At 38.7% G+C, this 17,690-nt stretch overlaps 1 protein-coding gene across 5 annotated transcripts in view; it reads right to left on the bottom strand.

Moving 5' to 3' along the window:
* Window positions 1-5,640: 5,640 nt before the first annotated feature.
* The window catches only part of LOC110338426 (zinc finger protein 160-like), a 22,325-nt gene continuing 10,275 nt past the window's right edge, over window positions 5,641-17,690 (bottom strand). For 3 of the 5 annotated variants that reach the window (XM_029532991.1, XM_029532992.1, XM_029532990.1), the window contains 3 exons: window positions 14,492-14,618; window positions 13,814-13,942; window positions 5,641-9,478 (listed from right to left, as the gene is read on the bottom strand). In XM_029532991.1, the coding sequence (XP_029388851.1) occupies window positions 7,323-9,478; window positions 13,814-13,942; window positions 14,492-14,618 (2,412 nt within the window). In that variant the 3' untranslated portion in view covers window positions 5,641-7,322. The remainder of the gene's footprint in view (window positions 9,479-13,813; window positions 13,943-14,491; window positions 14,619-17,690) is intronic. The other 2 variants (XM_029532994.1, XM_029532993.1) reach the window with 1 other exon arrangement.

Below are 17,690 nucleotides of genomic sequence, written 5' to 3'. Positions count from 1 at the left end.
AGGGGAGCAGGGGTGGGAGGAGGGTATAGGGAATTTTCGGGATAGCATTTGAAATGTAAATAAAGAAAATATCTAATTTTTAAAAAATACCATAAAAAATATAAAGTGTCCACTCAGTTTTCTAATGCTAAATCCCCAAATCTTCCATATGCCTCCACCAAAATATGGTCAGACTTATAGAATTCCCCTGATTCTGGTATCAACTTCTGTCTTATCCCATGTTCTGTTGATATGAAGAATATTGTTACCTAAACCAGGATGAAGTGGAAAACACTGTTCGACCAGTTGCAGCATCTACTGTACAGGAAAGCTCAGGCAGAATAACCCCAAGATTTTTTTTCTTTCACAGTTGGGGCATTAGCTGGTGGAGTTTTGTCCTAAGTTAATCTTATTGTTCTATTCTAGGCTCAGAGACTCCTCTTTACTGAGGAGCATTTAACACTACTATTTCTTCTTTCTTTCTTTCTTTCTTTCTTTCTTTCTTTCTTTCTTTCTTTCTTTCTTTCTTTCTTTCTTTCTTTCTTTCTTTCTTTCTTCTTTCTTTCTTTCTTTTTTCAGAGATTAATTCCCAGGTCTTTAATGAGAATACAGGAGATGGGTGATTTTGGATTAACTCTACCGAAGTCTGTGTGTCATTATTGTAACACTGCTATTTCAATTATTGTCCTGACTGCAGTCTTTCCAATGCTGTTTTGCTCTACAAACTACTTACCTCTCTGTGCCACATGTTATGGTTTTTCATTGCAGACTCAAAATTAATTAGTACTAGCAATGGAATTTTGAAAACTTTCCCAAAGAAAGCAGTCCATTCTCTTTTAACAAAGTGTCAAGAAATTCTTGAGGGCAGAATTCAGCCATCTTTGTCAATATGTCACATAAATGACCTCTAGCAGAGTTGGTAATAAAGTCCTTGCTTTCTTCTGAAATCTCATTTCTCTCAGCATTGCTTTTATCTATGATCACACTAGAAGTCCCATTAAGTTCTACATACAACATTCAATGATTTCTCCAACCAAAACCCCTAAAGCTTGGGACATTTCTGCCGAAATACACAGGCCTATAAACCACATGGTTGGGTTTACTAAAGAAACAACTATGATGGTTTGAACGTTAATGGCCTCTGTGGGCTCATAGATTTGATTGCTTGATCAGGAAATGGCACTATTTAAAAGGAGCAGGAGTTGTGGTCTTTTGGAAGAAGTGTGTCTCTAGGGGTAGGCTTTGTGGTTTCCAAAGCCCAAGCCAGGTCTCATGGCTCTCTTCATTCCTGCTGCCTGCACTCCAGGTGTAAAACTAAGTTGTTCTCCAACTCCATGTCTGCCTACATGTCGCCATGCTTTCCACCATGATACTGTACTGAACTTCTGAACCTGTAAGTAAACTCCACTTAAATGCTTTTTCTTTTAAGCTTAGAAATTATCATGGTATCTTCTGGTTACTTATGGTCCCAAAGTTAAGACTCTCCACCTGTACAATTTTGGGAACAGGCTGCTATATTGGCCCCCTGGATATCCCAGGAAAAGATGTGGGACCCTGACCTTAGGATGCATGTTCTCTTCTTTGCCCACAAGTGCAAGGTAGTTTGGGATTATTCCTTCCTTGTTCTTTGTCCCCATTATCCTTGCAGTCATCTTAAGAATTCTCTCCCAGAGGAAGTGGTGGCTGCCCATAACAAACACTGCCAGGATCAGGCTAATATTTACCTTTCCACTACTGACAATGTCCTACTTTCTCTGAGCAATCAGGTTGATTTTAGCAATGAAGACAAGGGCTCCTCTATTCCAGCTCTCTGGCTTTCAGGTTTCAAGCCACCCTCTAGCACCGCTGTCCAAGTTCTTTCACTCACTAGTCCTTCTGATCCTGTCCCATCAGAGGTACCCCAACTTACCACCTGTGTGATTTAGGGTCACTTTGCCTTCCAGCAGTCACTTCTGCTGTGGTTACTCCTGTGATGCCAGTCCCTCATGTTAGGCTGCCTCTTCCCCAGGAATCTCATTCTCCTCAGGTGTACTGTGAGCCTTTCCTTGTCATCTTGGCCCTAATGTGGCAACAAGGCCCTAGATTCTAACTCCTCTGGCAGACTTGGTACTAATCAGAAAACCTGTCAATGATTCCTGTCCAGATTCCCCTTATTTTGAACAAGTATTGAAGCAATGTGCCGTGCACCTTTAGACATATTATGATTGGTATAATCTCCGTAAGGTGGTGTTTCTTCATTGGAGATCTGCATATCATGACTTAGCTGAGAATCAGGATAGGATTAATTTGGAATATAACCTTAACATTACCTTTGATATGCTAACTGACCACAGGGTATACATTAACCCTACCACTCAGGCCATTATTGGACTGCATTCTTACTTTAACCAGGTTGTTGATCATGTCTTTAAGGCCCTCAAGTCCTGTACTCCTTGGGGGCCCTTCTGCTTCTTTTCACAATATTGTCTAGCAGTCTGGAGAACCCTTCATGGACTTCCTATCCTGTGTGACTGAGGCAGTGGAAAGATGTGTTGATGCTGTCCCAACCAGAGACATGCTCATCAAGCAGCTTGCATGGGAGGGTCTTAACACCCCTACTTGCAATGCTGTGGCAGCTGTAGGGAATGATGATATTCATAAATAGCTTGATTTAGACCCTGGTGTGAACCCCATTGCAGCCCAGACTGCCTCCCCAATGATGACTGTACATTTAGAAGGTATACCCGTTAAAGGGTTAGTTGGTACAGGGGCAAATGTCGCTATAATAACAAAAGGTGAATTACTGAGGTCCCCCCATTGGAGATCCTAGTCTGGGCCCTCCATTACAGGAGTTGGATGGCAGTCAGGGATCTTTTGCACCTGTTGTAGCTAATATTCCCAGCAACCTTTGGGGAAGGGATATTCTGGAAGACATAGGTGTCATCCTTACTATGGATGATTGTATCCTTTTTGATGATGTTATGCAACATGACCAAGTAGACCACCTATGTTAGAAAGTGAGGGGTCATCCCCAATTCTAATGGCCACTGCCCACCCAGTGCCAACTGACACCAAGGTACCTAAGGGTGGATCAATGGTCTATTATGGAACCTAAGCTTTCTGCACTCAAGGAACTGATCCTGGAACAATTAGCTTTGGGTCACCCATTACCCAACCTTTGGTAATCTTAAATGTTTTGGTAAATATTTGCTCTGCCTTCTATACGAGGTGGTCATGGCAGGAGAAAAGGCCTGTCATGCTATTAAGGCCATGAAATCAACAATGTTGGTAATGGAAGTGCTGTGGGTACTCAAGACTGACAATGTACTGACTTATTCATCTTAGCAGTTCAAAGCCTTCCTATCATGCTGGGCGTGGTGGCACACACCTTTAATCCTAGCACTTGGGAGGCAGAGGCAGGCGAATTTCTGAGTTTGAGGCCAGCCTGGTCTACAGAGTGAGTTCCAGGACAGCCAGGACTACACAGAGAAACCCTGTCTCGAAAAACAACAACAACAACAAAAGCCTTCTTATCCTCATGGAGGATCAGTCACTCCTTTGGAATACCCTATAATCATCTAGGTCAAGCAAAAAAAGCAAATCATTCCTTTATAAAAGCACTTGCTCTGGTCACCTCTCCAGAATCCAAAATAGATCTTGCACCTAGTCTTGGTGGAGGCCCTGTTCCATGTGAACTTTTTCTCCTTAGATAGAAAGGGCTGAGCCCTGCTAACAAACATTGGACATTTTTGCTGATATGGATTAATGTACATAGTTTATTAATTTTCTTCAGTCAGGGAGGTTCAATGAGCTCTGGGCTTTGACACCTACTCCCCCATTCTCTTGCCTGTGGCAGTTAACTCCCTGGCCTACCCAGTTCTTTTCTCTTCCAATGTGACCTTGGGTTTGCCCTTCATAGACTCAGTCACTACTACAGAATGATTAGAAGACACCTGGCCCATGGAGGAAACTCTCTGCTTTACCACCAATATCCCCTCCATCAGCCCTTGTATTGTGGTTACACAACATGACCATGGGGGACTTTCATGGTAATGTAACTTATGGTATGACTTACACCCCTTACTCTCCTAAAGTGTAGCCCTCTCTTTAATGGAAAAAGATTAAGAGGCTCTTTCACCCCTTGTGGATAGCCACTTATGCTCTGATGGGAGGAATTTTCATATGTCTTAGTCAGGGTTTCTATTCCTGCACAAACGTCATGACCAAGAAGCAAGTTGGGGAGGAAAGGGTTTATTCAGCTTACATTTCCATACTGCTGTTGATCACCAAAGGATGCAGGACTGGAACTCAAGCGGGTCAGGGAGCAGGAGCTGATGCAGAATCCATGGAGGGATGTTCTTTACTGGCTTGCTCAGTCCACTCTCTTATAGAACCCAAGACTACCAGCCCAGAGATGGCACCACCCACAAGGGAACCTCCCCCCTTGATCACTAATTGAGAAAATGCCTTACAGCTGGATCTCATGGAGGCATTTCCCCAACTGAAGCTCCTTTCTCTGTGATAACTCCAGCTGTGTCAAGTTGACACAAAGCTATCCAGTACATCATACTAATAATTATTTTGTTTAAGTGTTCCCCAGAGTATATCTCCAGGTAGCATTCAATAAATAAGACAACCCTCCAGGTGCTGTTGGCTCTCAAAAATCCCAATTGTGCCCAAGGAAGTGATCAAAGCATGGATGGCAGAGATCCGTGAGACCACCATGTAGAGTGCTCCTCATCTCCCCTTGTGTGATGTCCCACTGGAGTGGTATCTCTTTGTGTGCTGGTAGTCAATGATGTGTAAGATCCTAGAAGACAGACAACCTAAGATAGACACAATCCAGTATACTGGGAATCCTCTGAGGTGTGGGTCAACAATGTCGAGGCAATGGCACCTTAGCTCCTGCTAGGCTGTCAAAAATCTAAAAACAAAAGGGTAGATATGTAGCAGGAACAGGGGGGGGGGGTGACTGCCTCTATGTAAACACTGAGGGATGCACAGTCCCAAAAGCATTGCCTGCAGGAGGACCAAATTAAGGACTGCATGAGAAAATAAGGATTGTTAGTGCAAATAATGCTAGCCAATCAGGAGCTACTGTTTAGAAGCGATGTTTTCTTGGGATCAATGGGGGCATGGGTAGAGGGTATTAAAGTTGCTTGTAGCAGTGCACAGAGGAGCTTGCTGCAGTATTTCTCCCCTACTCCTGGAGTCTGTGTAGGTGACTCTGTGCCATCTCAACCCAACCCCCAAGGGCAGGTAGGGTCAGGTGGAGAGCTGTCCAGGGCACAGGCAACATGCTTCAAGTTAGTTTTTTTTCACAAAAGTCAAGAAGAGTGAGCACTGCACAGTTCATACCTATCAGTGGAATGTCTGAAGTGTTGCACAGCTATGAAAAGAATACCCAACTGTATATATGAATAGAGAAACCCTGGAACCTTTACTTTGACGGTCTGCTCCATGTTTCTTTGTTGATGTACACTATACCTATGAAAGTATCCTAGGGACATAAGTTCACTGAAAAACAATTATAATGTCCTAAAACTTTATGGTCTTTGAAATCACTCAAAAAGCAGAAAACCTTCAACCAGAAGAGCTTCACTCCATTTTCTCATTTCCCATGTGTAGGCATATGGAAAAAGTATACAAACAAAAGAAAATACAAATTCATTTATAGGAAAATAAAATCTTTACTTTCATTAGTTACAAGTTCAATTAATGATATATTTTGAATAAGACAGTGGACAAACTTAACAACAATAGGTAGATGATGTCACTCTTAAGAAAACTTTTGTGTATTTTTTTTACTTTTGGTGCTGCTGAGCATTGAACTTGGGCCTCACATGCATGACACGAGTGTTTCTTTTCTAGCTACCTACAGAGCCCCTACACTTTCTTTGGGTTAAATTTTCCATTCTAATAATGTTTCTCACTTTAATTTTAAAAGTAAGAAAAATTATTATTTCCTAAATATGAAACCTGTTGTCACTCAATATAGAAGTTCACTATGTCTTCTGCAGTTTATTTGACAAACAACACATCCCTAATAGCCTCCTGTTCTTATTTCACAAAAATGCAGTATCCTAATTTTGTGGCAGCTTCTATATCCAATGATTAGATGGCAGATCATTTCTTTCCAACTTAATTGCTTTTACCCCACAGAATGCTCCCATCATATACAATAAATGATAAATTTATGCTGTAATTTTACAATATCCTGTTGCTTTCAGATGATGAATGATCTGGTTAGAACAAACTAGAGTTACCTGAGAAGAGGGACTCTTCACATTCTGTTGGATTCTGGCCATTTCTGTCAAGTGCTTTCTTTATTAATTACTGATATAAGAGGACATAGACTGTCCTTTGGGCAGTGCCACCCCTTGGTACATGGTCCTAGGTTGTATGAAGGAAGCTAAGCTGAGAAAAGCGATCCTCCATTGTCTTCCTTAGTCCCTGCTTCCAGGTTCCTAGTCTAGCCTTTATCCTGGCTTCTCTTGATCAATTATAACCTATAAAAGGAAATAAACCATTTTATCACCAAGTTAGCTTTAGTCATGGCATTTAATACAGAATCTAAACACACATTAGGAAGATAACTTAGCCAATACTGAATTCAAAAGGTGCAATGGAGCCATTCTTCTCAAAAACCAGACAGACATGACCCTTTCCTTTTAATGTGACTTTTTAACCCTATTTTTCTCAAAGGTTGCAATAAAGGGACCCTGAGGCAGGTACTGTATCATCAGAAAGTTTCAGATAACAATCACAAATGGCAAAGCAGATTTTGCAAGGAACCATAAATAAATGAGTACACAAATATTAAAGGCAAGTATCAACCATCTTCAACCTTTAAAATATATCATGTTTTAGCTATTTTGACTTTTAATTGTTCAGTAATTATCAATTATTCTGTGGAATATAACAATGAAGATTAGCCATGAAAAACAAGAGGTTGAGTAACTCCTTCCATTCACCTTCCACTGTAAATAGTCATTAAGTATCATTCCCAATAAGTGCCAATTGGATTATTTCATCAACAATGTGCATTTTTGTGTTTACAGAGGTGGAAATCATGTCCTGAAGCATCTTCTCTACATGTATGAAATGTCTTCTTAATATGTTATATGTCTACAAAAGCTTGATATATTTTTTATTTTAGGTCAAGTTCTTCCTACATATCCTAAGCAGACAGTGCTCCCACAATACCCTGAAAAGGGTGTGGTTGTCCATGCATACCACTACATCTAGTGACATATTTGAACTCATGATGGGTGTTTATCACCAACACAATACTAACATTTTCTTAGGTTTGTATTCCTGGATATTATGCAAGAAGTGAATTATGCCCGAAGACCTTGCTATATTCACATATGCTTCTGTCCAACGTGAAGTCTCTGATGACTTGTAAGGTTGGAACTTCGACTAAAGACTTTGCCACACTCACTACATGTGTAAGGTTTTTCTCCACTATGGATTGCCTGATGTGTAGTCAAGCTTGAACGCACACTAAAAGCTTTATCACACTTATTACACTGGTAAGGTTTTTCTCCAGTATGAGTCCTCCGGTGACTAGCTAGGTGTGAATTTTGAGTGAAGACCTTACCACATTCATTACACTTATAAGGTTTTTCTCCAGTATGGATTGCCTGATGAGTAGTCAGACTTGAGTACACACTGAAGGCTTTGCCACACTCATTACATTTGTAAGGTTTCTCTCCTGTATGGGTTCTCTGATGATTTGCAAGATGTGAATTTTGAGTAAAGACCTTGCCACATTCCATACATTTATAGGGTTTTTGTCCAGTATGGATTACTTGATGGGTATTTAGGTTGGAATGTGAATTAAAGGCTTTCCCACACTCATTGCATCTGTAAGGTTTCTCTCCTGTATGGGTTCTCTGATGATTTGCAAGATGTGAATTTTGAGTAAAGACCTTGCCACATTCCATACATTTATAGGGTTTTTGTCCAGTATGGATTACTTGATGGGTATTTAGGTTGGAATGTGAATTAAAGGCTTTCCCACACTCATTGCATCTGTAAGGTTTCTCTCCAGTGTGAATTCTCTGATGGATTGAAAGGCTTGAAGTCTGACTGAAGACCTTGCCACATTCAGTACATTTGTAAGGCTTTTCTCCAGTGTGTATTACTTGATGGGAAGTCAGGCTAGAACGCACACTAAAAGCTTTGCCACATTCATTGCATTTGTAAGGCTTCTCTCCAGTATGAACTCTCCAATGTCTTGCAAGATTTGAAGTTTGACTGAAGAGTTTGCCACATTCTTCACACTTGTAAGGCTTCTCCCCACTGTGAACTCCACGATGACTTGCGAGATGTGAATTTTGAGTGAAGACCTTTCCACATTCATCACACTTGTAAGGTTTTTCTCCTGTATGGATTGCCTGATGGGTAGTGAGGCTGGAATACACACTAAAGGCTTTTCCACACTCATTACACTTGTAAGGTTTCTCTCCAGTATGTATTCTCCAATGATTTGCAAGGTGTGAATTCTGAGTAAAGACCTTGCCACACTCTGAACATTTGTAGGGTTTTTCTCCAGTATGGATTGCCTGATGGGTATTTAGGTTTGAATGTGAACTGAATACTTTCCCACACTCATTGCACCTGTAAGGTTTCTCTCCAGTGTGAGTTCTTCGATGAATTGTGAGGCTCGAGGTTTGACTGAAGACCTTGCCACACTCATTACATTTATAAGGTTTATCTCCAGTATGGATTACCTGATGGTGAGTTAGGTTTGAACGAACACTAAAGGCTTTGCCACAATGATTACATTTGAATGGCTTCTCACCAGTATGAATTCTTCTATGACTTTTAAGGTGTGAATTCTGACTGAACACCTTGCCACATTCATTACATTTGTAAGGTTTTGCTCCAGTATGATGCCTCTCATGTACCAAAAGATAAGAACGTCGAAAAAAAGCCTTACCACACTCAAGACATTTGTAAAGTTTCTCTCCAGAATGAATCTGCCGATGATATGCTAAAGAAGAAGTATAACTGAAGACCTTGTCACACTCTTTACATTGATAAGGTTTTTCCTTAATGGTTGCTTTCTGTCCTTTTATACGTAGTGCAGAATAAACATCATATTCATGAACAACAGGTGCTTTGTCACCACTAGCAAGAATTTTGTCAGATGACAAAATTGAAGAACCACTGCTGTTGGACTTAGCTTCATTACCACCAATATTTTCTGCAGATGGAAATGGGCGCAGTTCAGATAGATGTGAAGTGAAGCTTAACAGAAGCTGATTTTTCCTAAGGTTTATTCCTGCCTCCTTTCCACTATCTTGATCTCTTCTACAAGTGGGGTTATAATTCCTTTCATGCTCTGTCCACTGAAACTCAAAATTCTGAATGTTCTGCTGGATTTCTCTGAAGGAAAAATCTTCAATGCCATTGCTTTTATATCTTTCTGCCACCTTTGTCTGGACTATTTCACCTGAATCTCCACTCCCTTTTGGTAGGAAATCTTTAATTATATTTTCAGGAGAGTTAACTAGAAGATATAACAGTTTTCTGATTAAGTATAGACAAGATATTCTACACTGAAAATATTTACAGCAAAAATAAACTTTACTGAGTTAATTTATCAAAAATTTGAAACATAAAATCCAGCTTAATTATCACAAAACAGTGATTTCATAATTAAGTGCAGGTAATTGTATATAATTTTAATCAATAGAAGAAAGGACTCATTTCAAATAACTTATGACCAAATTATTCATATTAAGTTACATAATTCAAGAAAAGATCATTTTTCTATCACATCATAAATGTATATATTATTGCCCAAAAGTATATGGCTGCATCACAAGTGAACAGAAAAATGATATTAACAGTATATTCTGCATAAATGTATATAAAATACCATAGAATATGATAATAGAATTTAACAATAGTTACTTTATATAATCAGTTAAGTTGCAATTTTGAAATATAAAACAATGGCAAAAAGACATTAAAAATTTCACAAAACTATATTAGCAAAAACAAGAACCTCTTAAAAACCTACCTAGACCAACTCATGAAAGGCATTTTTAACATGAACCAACAGTGCAAATCTGTTATACTGCACAGTACACACAAAAACCAAGCACGTGTAGATCCTAATAAATATTAAAAAAAACAACTGTAGAATTCCATTATAAAGCAACCAGGCAAATAATAAATATATATGTCATAAATTGCTAAATGTAGGAGCTAGAGAGATGGCTGAGGCATTAAGAACATGTACCACCCTTGCAGAACAGCTGAGTTCTGTTCCCAGCACCCACACTGGACAACTCACAATTGCCTGTACACCTCTAACTCCAGGGATACAAAACTTTTATCTGGACTCTGAGAGCATCTGCCTTCACATGTATACACACACACACACACACACACACACACACACACACACACACACACAAATAATTAAAAATAAGATACATTGAAAATAAAATTCTTCATGTTTTAAAATGATAATCACTTTCTACTAAGGAAAAAACAGGGTTTTCTAAGCAGAAACAGCAAAAAATAAAAGGAACATGGCATTCAGCCATTCCACTACTGTGTTTGCATATGTATGAAATGAAGTCGCTATTAGGATGACACGACCGCATAACCATAATTATGACAGTAAGGCTCACAGTAGCCTAGATATGGAATTAGTCTTCATATATGCTGGCAAATGGATAAAGAAAATAATGTGATGGTCAGCAGAGGCAGCACCAGGTGCATCCTTCAGTTTGAGACTAGCCTGGTCTACAGAATGAGTTCCAGGACAGCTGTAGCTGCACAGAGAAACCATGTCATGAAAAGCAAAAAAACAAAGTGACCAAACAAAACAAACAAACAAACAAACAAAAATGCGAAAAAAACAAGAAAATTATGCATGCACCTACATTTTATGGTATTTTTCAGTCACAAAGAATACATGGGATTCTGTCATTCATTAGAAAAACTGACAGAAATATACAGCATTGTGCTAAGCAAACAAACCAAGCAGAAAGGAAAATAAAGCATATTTTCTCTTACATGTGGAAACTCTTTTCTAAGTTCGAACAAAGAATTATAAAGAACAAAGTCTACCAGGGAAGGGGAAGGAGAATAAGAGGATATAGTTAAACAAAAATTGGAGAGTGAACATGATCAAGGCAATAAAATACACATGTATGGAATGATGTATCTCACTAATTTAAACAAGTAATATGTTAATGATTATATTAAAGTCATTCTCTATATACATATATATGTACATGTATATAACAAAATGATTTAAGACAGAAACATGATATTTCAGTGTGTATGTGTGCAACAAAGTGATAACAAGATGGAAACATATGATCATACCCACCATTTAAAAATGTACTTATTGCCCCTATTGTTTTGTTAAAACTCTGGTCTCACTGACCACTAACTGATTAATATCCTCTACCCCTGCTGACTATCTTTCTGTTCTCTTGCTTCTAGGTGAATTGAGTTAAACTTTATATATATAAAACTCATATATATGGGTAGAGAGATACACATATGGCGTTTACCTACATGAATGTTAACAGATAAATGGATAAGGAAAATATGTAGATATACACAATGAAGACTATGATCCCAAAAGAATGAATTCCTCTTATCCACAGCAAAATGGTCAGAACTGGAGTAGGTGTCCAATAAAACAAATGTGACAGTTAACTGTGGCTTTACTTTGTGTATAGATCTTCCAGGCTGATAGACACTGTAATAAATAGAATGTTCTTTTGCAGGACAAAATTCATATAAAATGCATACACACACACACACACACACACACACACACACACACACACACACACACAGACACAGAGAGAGAGAGAGAGAGAGAGAGAGAGAGAGAGAGAGAGAGAGCTGGTGATGAACACATGGTCTATTACATAACTTGGTTACTTGTGAATAATGTCACAAGAACAACACAGACATCCCACACAAACATCATCTTGAGGTTTCAAGATCTATACTCAAAAGCTCAGTTGCTTGATTATACAATAACTCTTATTTTTATTTTTTCTGATGTCTATGTAAAAAGGACACATTAATGAATCCAATCTATATTCTCACCAACACATAATAAGAATCTCCTTTCCCTCACATCCAAACCAAGGCTCAGCTTTTCCAAAGTAGCAATTTTTGCAAGTGAAGGTGATGTCTCATTTGGGTGAAAACTGGCATTTCTGCAATAATAGTATTTTTGTATGCCATTACTGTTCAATAAATTTCTATTACGTTGGCCATGGCAATGTACACCTATAATCTATCTACTGAGGAGGCTGAGTGGCCTCTGCAGTGCTCAAAAAAGAATAAATAAAAAGACGGAAAATACCCACATTTCTAATGGTGAGTGGAAAATGGTAGAATACTATCTCAGCTAGGCCCTGAGCTTAACCATAGCTACATTGTGCGCGCACATGTTAAATCCATCCCCATCTTTAAGTGTGCTGTTTTCAAACTGGCTTGTTTCAGGTTTCATGCTTTGGCCTTCCCTGTTGGAGATATGATATGCAAATTCTTTCTCCAAACTCAGAGGGAAATAACCTGATGGTAAATAAAAAACAACACCAACGACAACAACAACAACAACAACAACAACAACAACAAAACAAAAAAACCTGTTCATTTAGCACACAGTATCAAAGTTCTTCTCAGTCACTCATGTGAAGTTTTGCAGTAATGAAAATAAGTATGGACGAGGTGTCATACTGAGACAGATGAACCAGAAAGGATGCTGGTATTGTATCATCCAGCAACTCAGCTACTGTAGATCTAGAAGAATGATGTGTCTATGGAATGTCTGTACTATTCTCAGTGTTGTTCCTAATAGTTAATTATTTAATTAACCTTCCTATATGAAACTAGTTGACTCTATATGTATTTTATTAGTTTTATTTGTTTTTCAGAAAAAAGAAAGTTCTAATTGCAACAATGTCTATCAGTCTGAAGAATATGTTATTGAGCAAAATGAACCAAGTAAAGAACTATTATGTGCTATTTTGCTTGTTAGCCTATTCATTTTTAATTTTGATTTCCTTTGGGACAGGATCTCACTATACAGCCCTGATTTGTCTGGAATTTAATATGGGCATCAGGCTTTTCTCAAACTTATAAATACCCACCTGCCTCAGCTTCTCAAGTCCACAGATTAAGATATGCACTACCATGCCTGGTTTAGCCTGATTATTTCATAACTGATCTCTATTACTAATACAGCATTAGATACAGTATTATTCCTTTTGAGGGTGGCATATCCAGCTAGTATTTTCAACTAGACTCACTTCTTCAAACTTCTATGTCAGGCAAGCGTGGAAGCTCATATGTAATCTCATTTGTCAGACTGAGGCAAGAGAACTGAGATTTTCATGTCAGCCTGGTCTACACAGCAAAATCTTATAACCCATTCTCCTGACTCACAGTTCTGGAACATATTACATTGGCACAGAGAGTCAAATATTTCATCATGAAGTTTTTAGTAAACACACATAGCACCTTTGTCAAAAATTAATTAACTGTACATAAACTGAATATGGTAGCTTACTCATCTAATCCTAGCACTTGGAAGGCTGAGGCAGGAGGCTTACTCAGATGTTATGGTCACTCTGAGCTGCACAGTAAGTTTCAGATCAGCCTGAACAAAAGAGTGAGACACTACCTCAAATACACAAACAAGATTAAAACCAGACAAAATTACCTGGCACCACATGAGGATGAATGGCTAAATTTTTGTACCTGTAAAGGATAGTGGCAGACTTGTTTCTCACTGAGACCTTGCACTTGCCATTACACAGTGAGGCAGCATCTACTCTGCCCTTTGAGAGCTTACCTGCACTCATAGCTCTGACATATTCCTGTCCATTTGATTTTCTGATTCTTATTGCCTCACTCTCCACAGTCCAGGGCCCTTTGTTTTGTTCCAACTTAGACATAGCATTCAGATTTGGAAGTGTGACTCCTGTTTATAAAAAGATAGTAAACATCAGGTACTGAGGATTTTAGAGAAATTCCATACTGTGCTAATGTGAGGAGAGAACATTACATATAAATCTAGAAAACTACTTCACAGAATCATCACTGAATACCTCCTTCTGCAAGATTAATGGACAGATAAGTAGTTATCTACCAAGAACTACTGAATCAAAAGCTCAGGGAAAGAAAGCAAGGATTGAGATACTTTAAACACATGCCTAGGTGCCATAAGTCATGCATGGTGGCAAATGCTTATAACTCCAGTACTAGGGAGTGTGAGGCTAATCAGACTGTAAATTTAAGGTTACTAGACTATACAACTCAAAGAAAGTAAATAAATAAGAAAAAAAAGAACAACAAAATTTTACAATAAGGGCCTGGGACATAGCCCAGTGGTAGAATGCTTGCCTGTGTAGAAGTCTTGGGTTCTATTCAAGAAAGAAGGGAAGAGAGGAAAGGAGAAAGGTAGAAAAGTAAAATGGCTCCCCAAAGGCACAGAAGGAAAATGAAAATTTACAAAGGAAGCCATCCTTACCCAGGGAGACCAGGTTGCTGTAATTCTCCAACATGACATCCCTGTGCAAAGCCCTCTGTGCATGGTCTAGGCATTCCCATTCCTCTTGCGAGAACTCTATGGCCACATCACTGAATGACAACTGTCCCTAAAAGGGAACAAACACATTTTACCATGTGGACATTTAGAATCTTTACAATGAGGTGAGACAAGGGGAAAACCAAAACCAAAAAGATAAACTAATTTAAAGAGAAAAAACACTTCCGTGTTGTAACATTACAAAATACACGTCTTTGTTTAGTTCTCAGATGTGTAATTCACTTGTCTTCTCTGGATTGATAAGAACGGATTTATCTCCTATGATGATGTTGACAGTTGAAATAAGTTTTGAGGATCCTATGTGGAAGGTTGCTGGGAACCAAGATGGCCAAGGCAGGAATGGGTCTGAACTTTAGGCTTTACTCCCGATTTTCTAGGGAAAGTAGAGGGGCTGAAGTCTTAAGTGAACAGCAATGATCAATGGTATTAAGTAATCATATTAAGTAATCAATATTAAGTAATCAATATTAAGTAATCAATGGAACCTCCATAAATCCTCAAAGCACAGAGTTTAAAGTTCTTTCCTTGCATTCCGCCATAGTCCAAAGTCCTACAGAGTGGCTTACCCAAGAACGGTGTAAAAGCTACAGTCTATCTCCTGTAACTCACATTTTGTGTCTTCTTTGTCTAACCATTCATCTACAGTCTTTGGAATGTCCTTCATAATAAATGGTGAAAGGTTAGGGTTTTGCTGAATACTGTGAGTTGCCTTAGAAAATGAAACATAAAACTGAAGAGAGAGAGAGCAGTCTACGGAACTGATGCTTCTAGCTGTCTAGTGTCAGAATGCAACAGAATTAGCTGACACTGGGCTGGGGTACACTGGAGAATTACTTGCCTGGGATGTGGGGAAAACCTCATATGTGGACTAGCCCAAGCTTTGTGTTGGATGACAGCATAGAGGGAGAAACAGACCTTGCTTTTCCTATGTTCCCAAATTAAGATGTAACAGAGCACTATAGCTTCTCTCTAAAATTATTTTCCTTTTCTGTGAGATATTATGGTATGTCACAGTGCATTTCTCATGTTTGTGAATAATAGAACTAGCAAACAAATGAAAGCCAACCAGGTGTGCCCCTTGCATTTACCTCCTTTCCCATACACTCACTCTGTTTAGCCAGGAATTTTTCTATGCCCTTTTGCCCAACCCTAATAACTATCACTTATTTCTCATCCCATTAAAGGAAAAAAGAAAAACCCAGAGGCTCATCTCAATTGTACTGGTAGATAAGATGACTGACACACCCTGTTCAGTTTCTAGCTGAGCTATTACATGGGCAGTGTCTTCAGAGATAAAGTCATGAGGCTTTAAGAAAAACAAAACAAAACAAAAACAGGTGAGTGGCTTGCTCACCAGTTTAGCTGTTACTCCCTCGACTTGGTTCACACAAAAAGGTTAACTACACCCATAAAAACACATGCAATAAATAAACTCACACCAGGAAAATCTAAAGAAGGGAAAGACACACACCCAAAATTAATCAAAAGAGACAGACAAGGACATTTCATACCCATCAAAGGAAAATGCAGCAAAATGACATTTCTTCACATCTAAGCCAACAACAATAACAAAATAAAAGGAACTAACAATCATTGGTAATTATCTTCAATTTTAATAATTGTAATTCACTAAAAAAAGACAGAATAAGATAATTGGTATAAAAACAAAATCCATCCTTCTTCTGCATATAAAAAACATACTTCAACATAAACATTACCCCAGAATAAAGTGTGAGAAAAGATTTTGCAAGCAAATAGGGCCAGGAAACAAGCTGCTGTAGCTATTCAACTATCTAAAAATATAAACCTCAAGTCAAAATTAACCAAAAAACACAGAGAAGAACATTTCATTCTCATCAATGGAAAAAATGCAGCAAAATGACATTTCTTCACATCTGTGCCCTAGACACTAGGGCAACTAAATTTGTAAAAGAAACTGCCCCACCTGAGGATCCATCCCATAAATAACCACCAAACCAGACACTATTGCAGATGCCAACAAGAGCTTGCTGACAGGAGCCTGATATAGCTGTCTCTTGAGAGGCTCTGCCAGTGCCTGACTAATACAGAAGTGGATGTTCATAGTCATCCATTAGATGGAGCACTGGCTGGCCAATGAAGGAGCTAGAGAAAGTACACAAGGGGCTGAAGGGGTTTGCAGCACCATAGGAGGAACAACAATATGAACTGACCTGTACCCCTAGAGCTCCCTAGGACTATACCACCAATCAAAGAAAACACATGGAGGGACTCATGGCTCTAGCTGCATATGCAGCAGAGGATGGCCTAGTCATCAATGGGAAGAGAGACCCTTGGTCCTGTGAAGGTTCAATGTCCCAGTGTAGGGGAATGCCTGGGCCAGGAAGGAGGAGTGGATGGGTTAGGGAACAGGGGGGTTGGGGAGGGGAAACTAGGAAAGGGAATAACATTTGAAATGGAAATAAAGAAAATATCTAATTAAAAAAAAAAAGAAACCTTGCTAAAACATAAATCACACATTGAACCTCAGATATCAATAATGGGAGACTTCAGAATCTGACTCAACAATGGATAGGTAATCCAGAAAAATGGAGCTAGCAGACATTATAAATTTAATGGACCATATATATATATATATATATATATATATATATATATATATATATACAGAAAATTTCACCAAAATACAAAAGAATATAGCTTCTCAGCAACTCATGGAGTATTCTCAAAAACTGACCACATACTGGGTCACAAAGCAATCCTGGCCCAACTAAGTAAAACGAAAACAACCTCTTCTATCTTCCTCAACCACTGTAGAGTAAAGCTGCATTTAAACAACAGAAACAACAGAAAGCCTACAACTCATGAACACTGAACAACTCCCTACTGAACAAATTCAGTGTCAGGAGAAATAACGACAGTACAGACTTCCTAGAATTCAATGAAAATGAATGAACAACACACTAAAGCCTTTTTTACAGAAAGAAGTGGTGATAAGTGTTAAGTTCACAGCACTATATACCTTCATTAAGAAAGTAGAAAGACTGGATGGTTTTAGCTCCCTTGTCAAAAATCAAGTGACCATAGGTGTGTGGATTCATTTCTGGATCTTCAATTCTATTCCATTGATCTACTTGTCTGT

Source organism: Mus pahari, chromosome 21 (assembly GCF_900095145.1).
Source record: "Mus pahari chromosome 21, PAHARI_EIJ_v1.1, whole genome shotgun sequence".
NCBI lineage: Eukaryota > Metazoa > Chordata > Mammalia > Rodentia > Muridae > Mus > Mus pahari.
The sequence above is the reverse complement of the archived record's forward strand: the minus strand, read 5'-3'. Positions and strand labels throughout refer to the sequence as shown.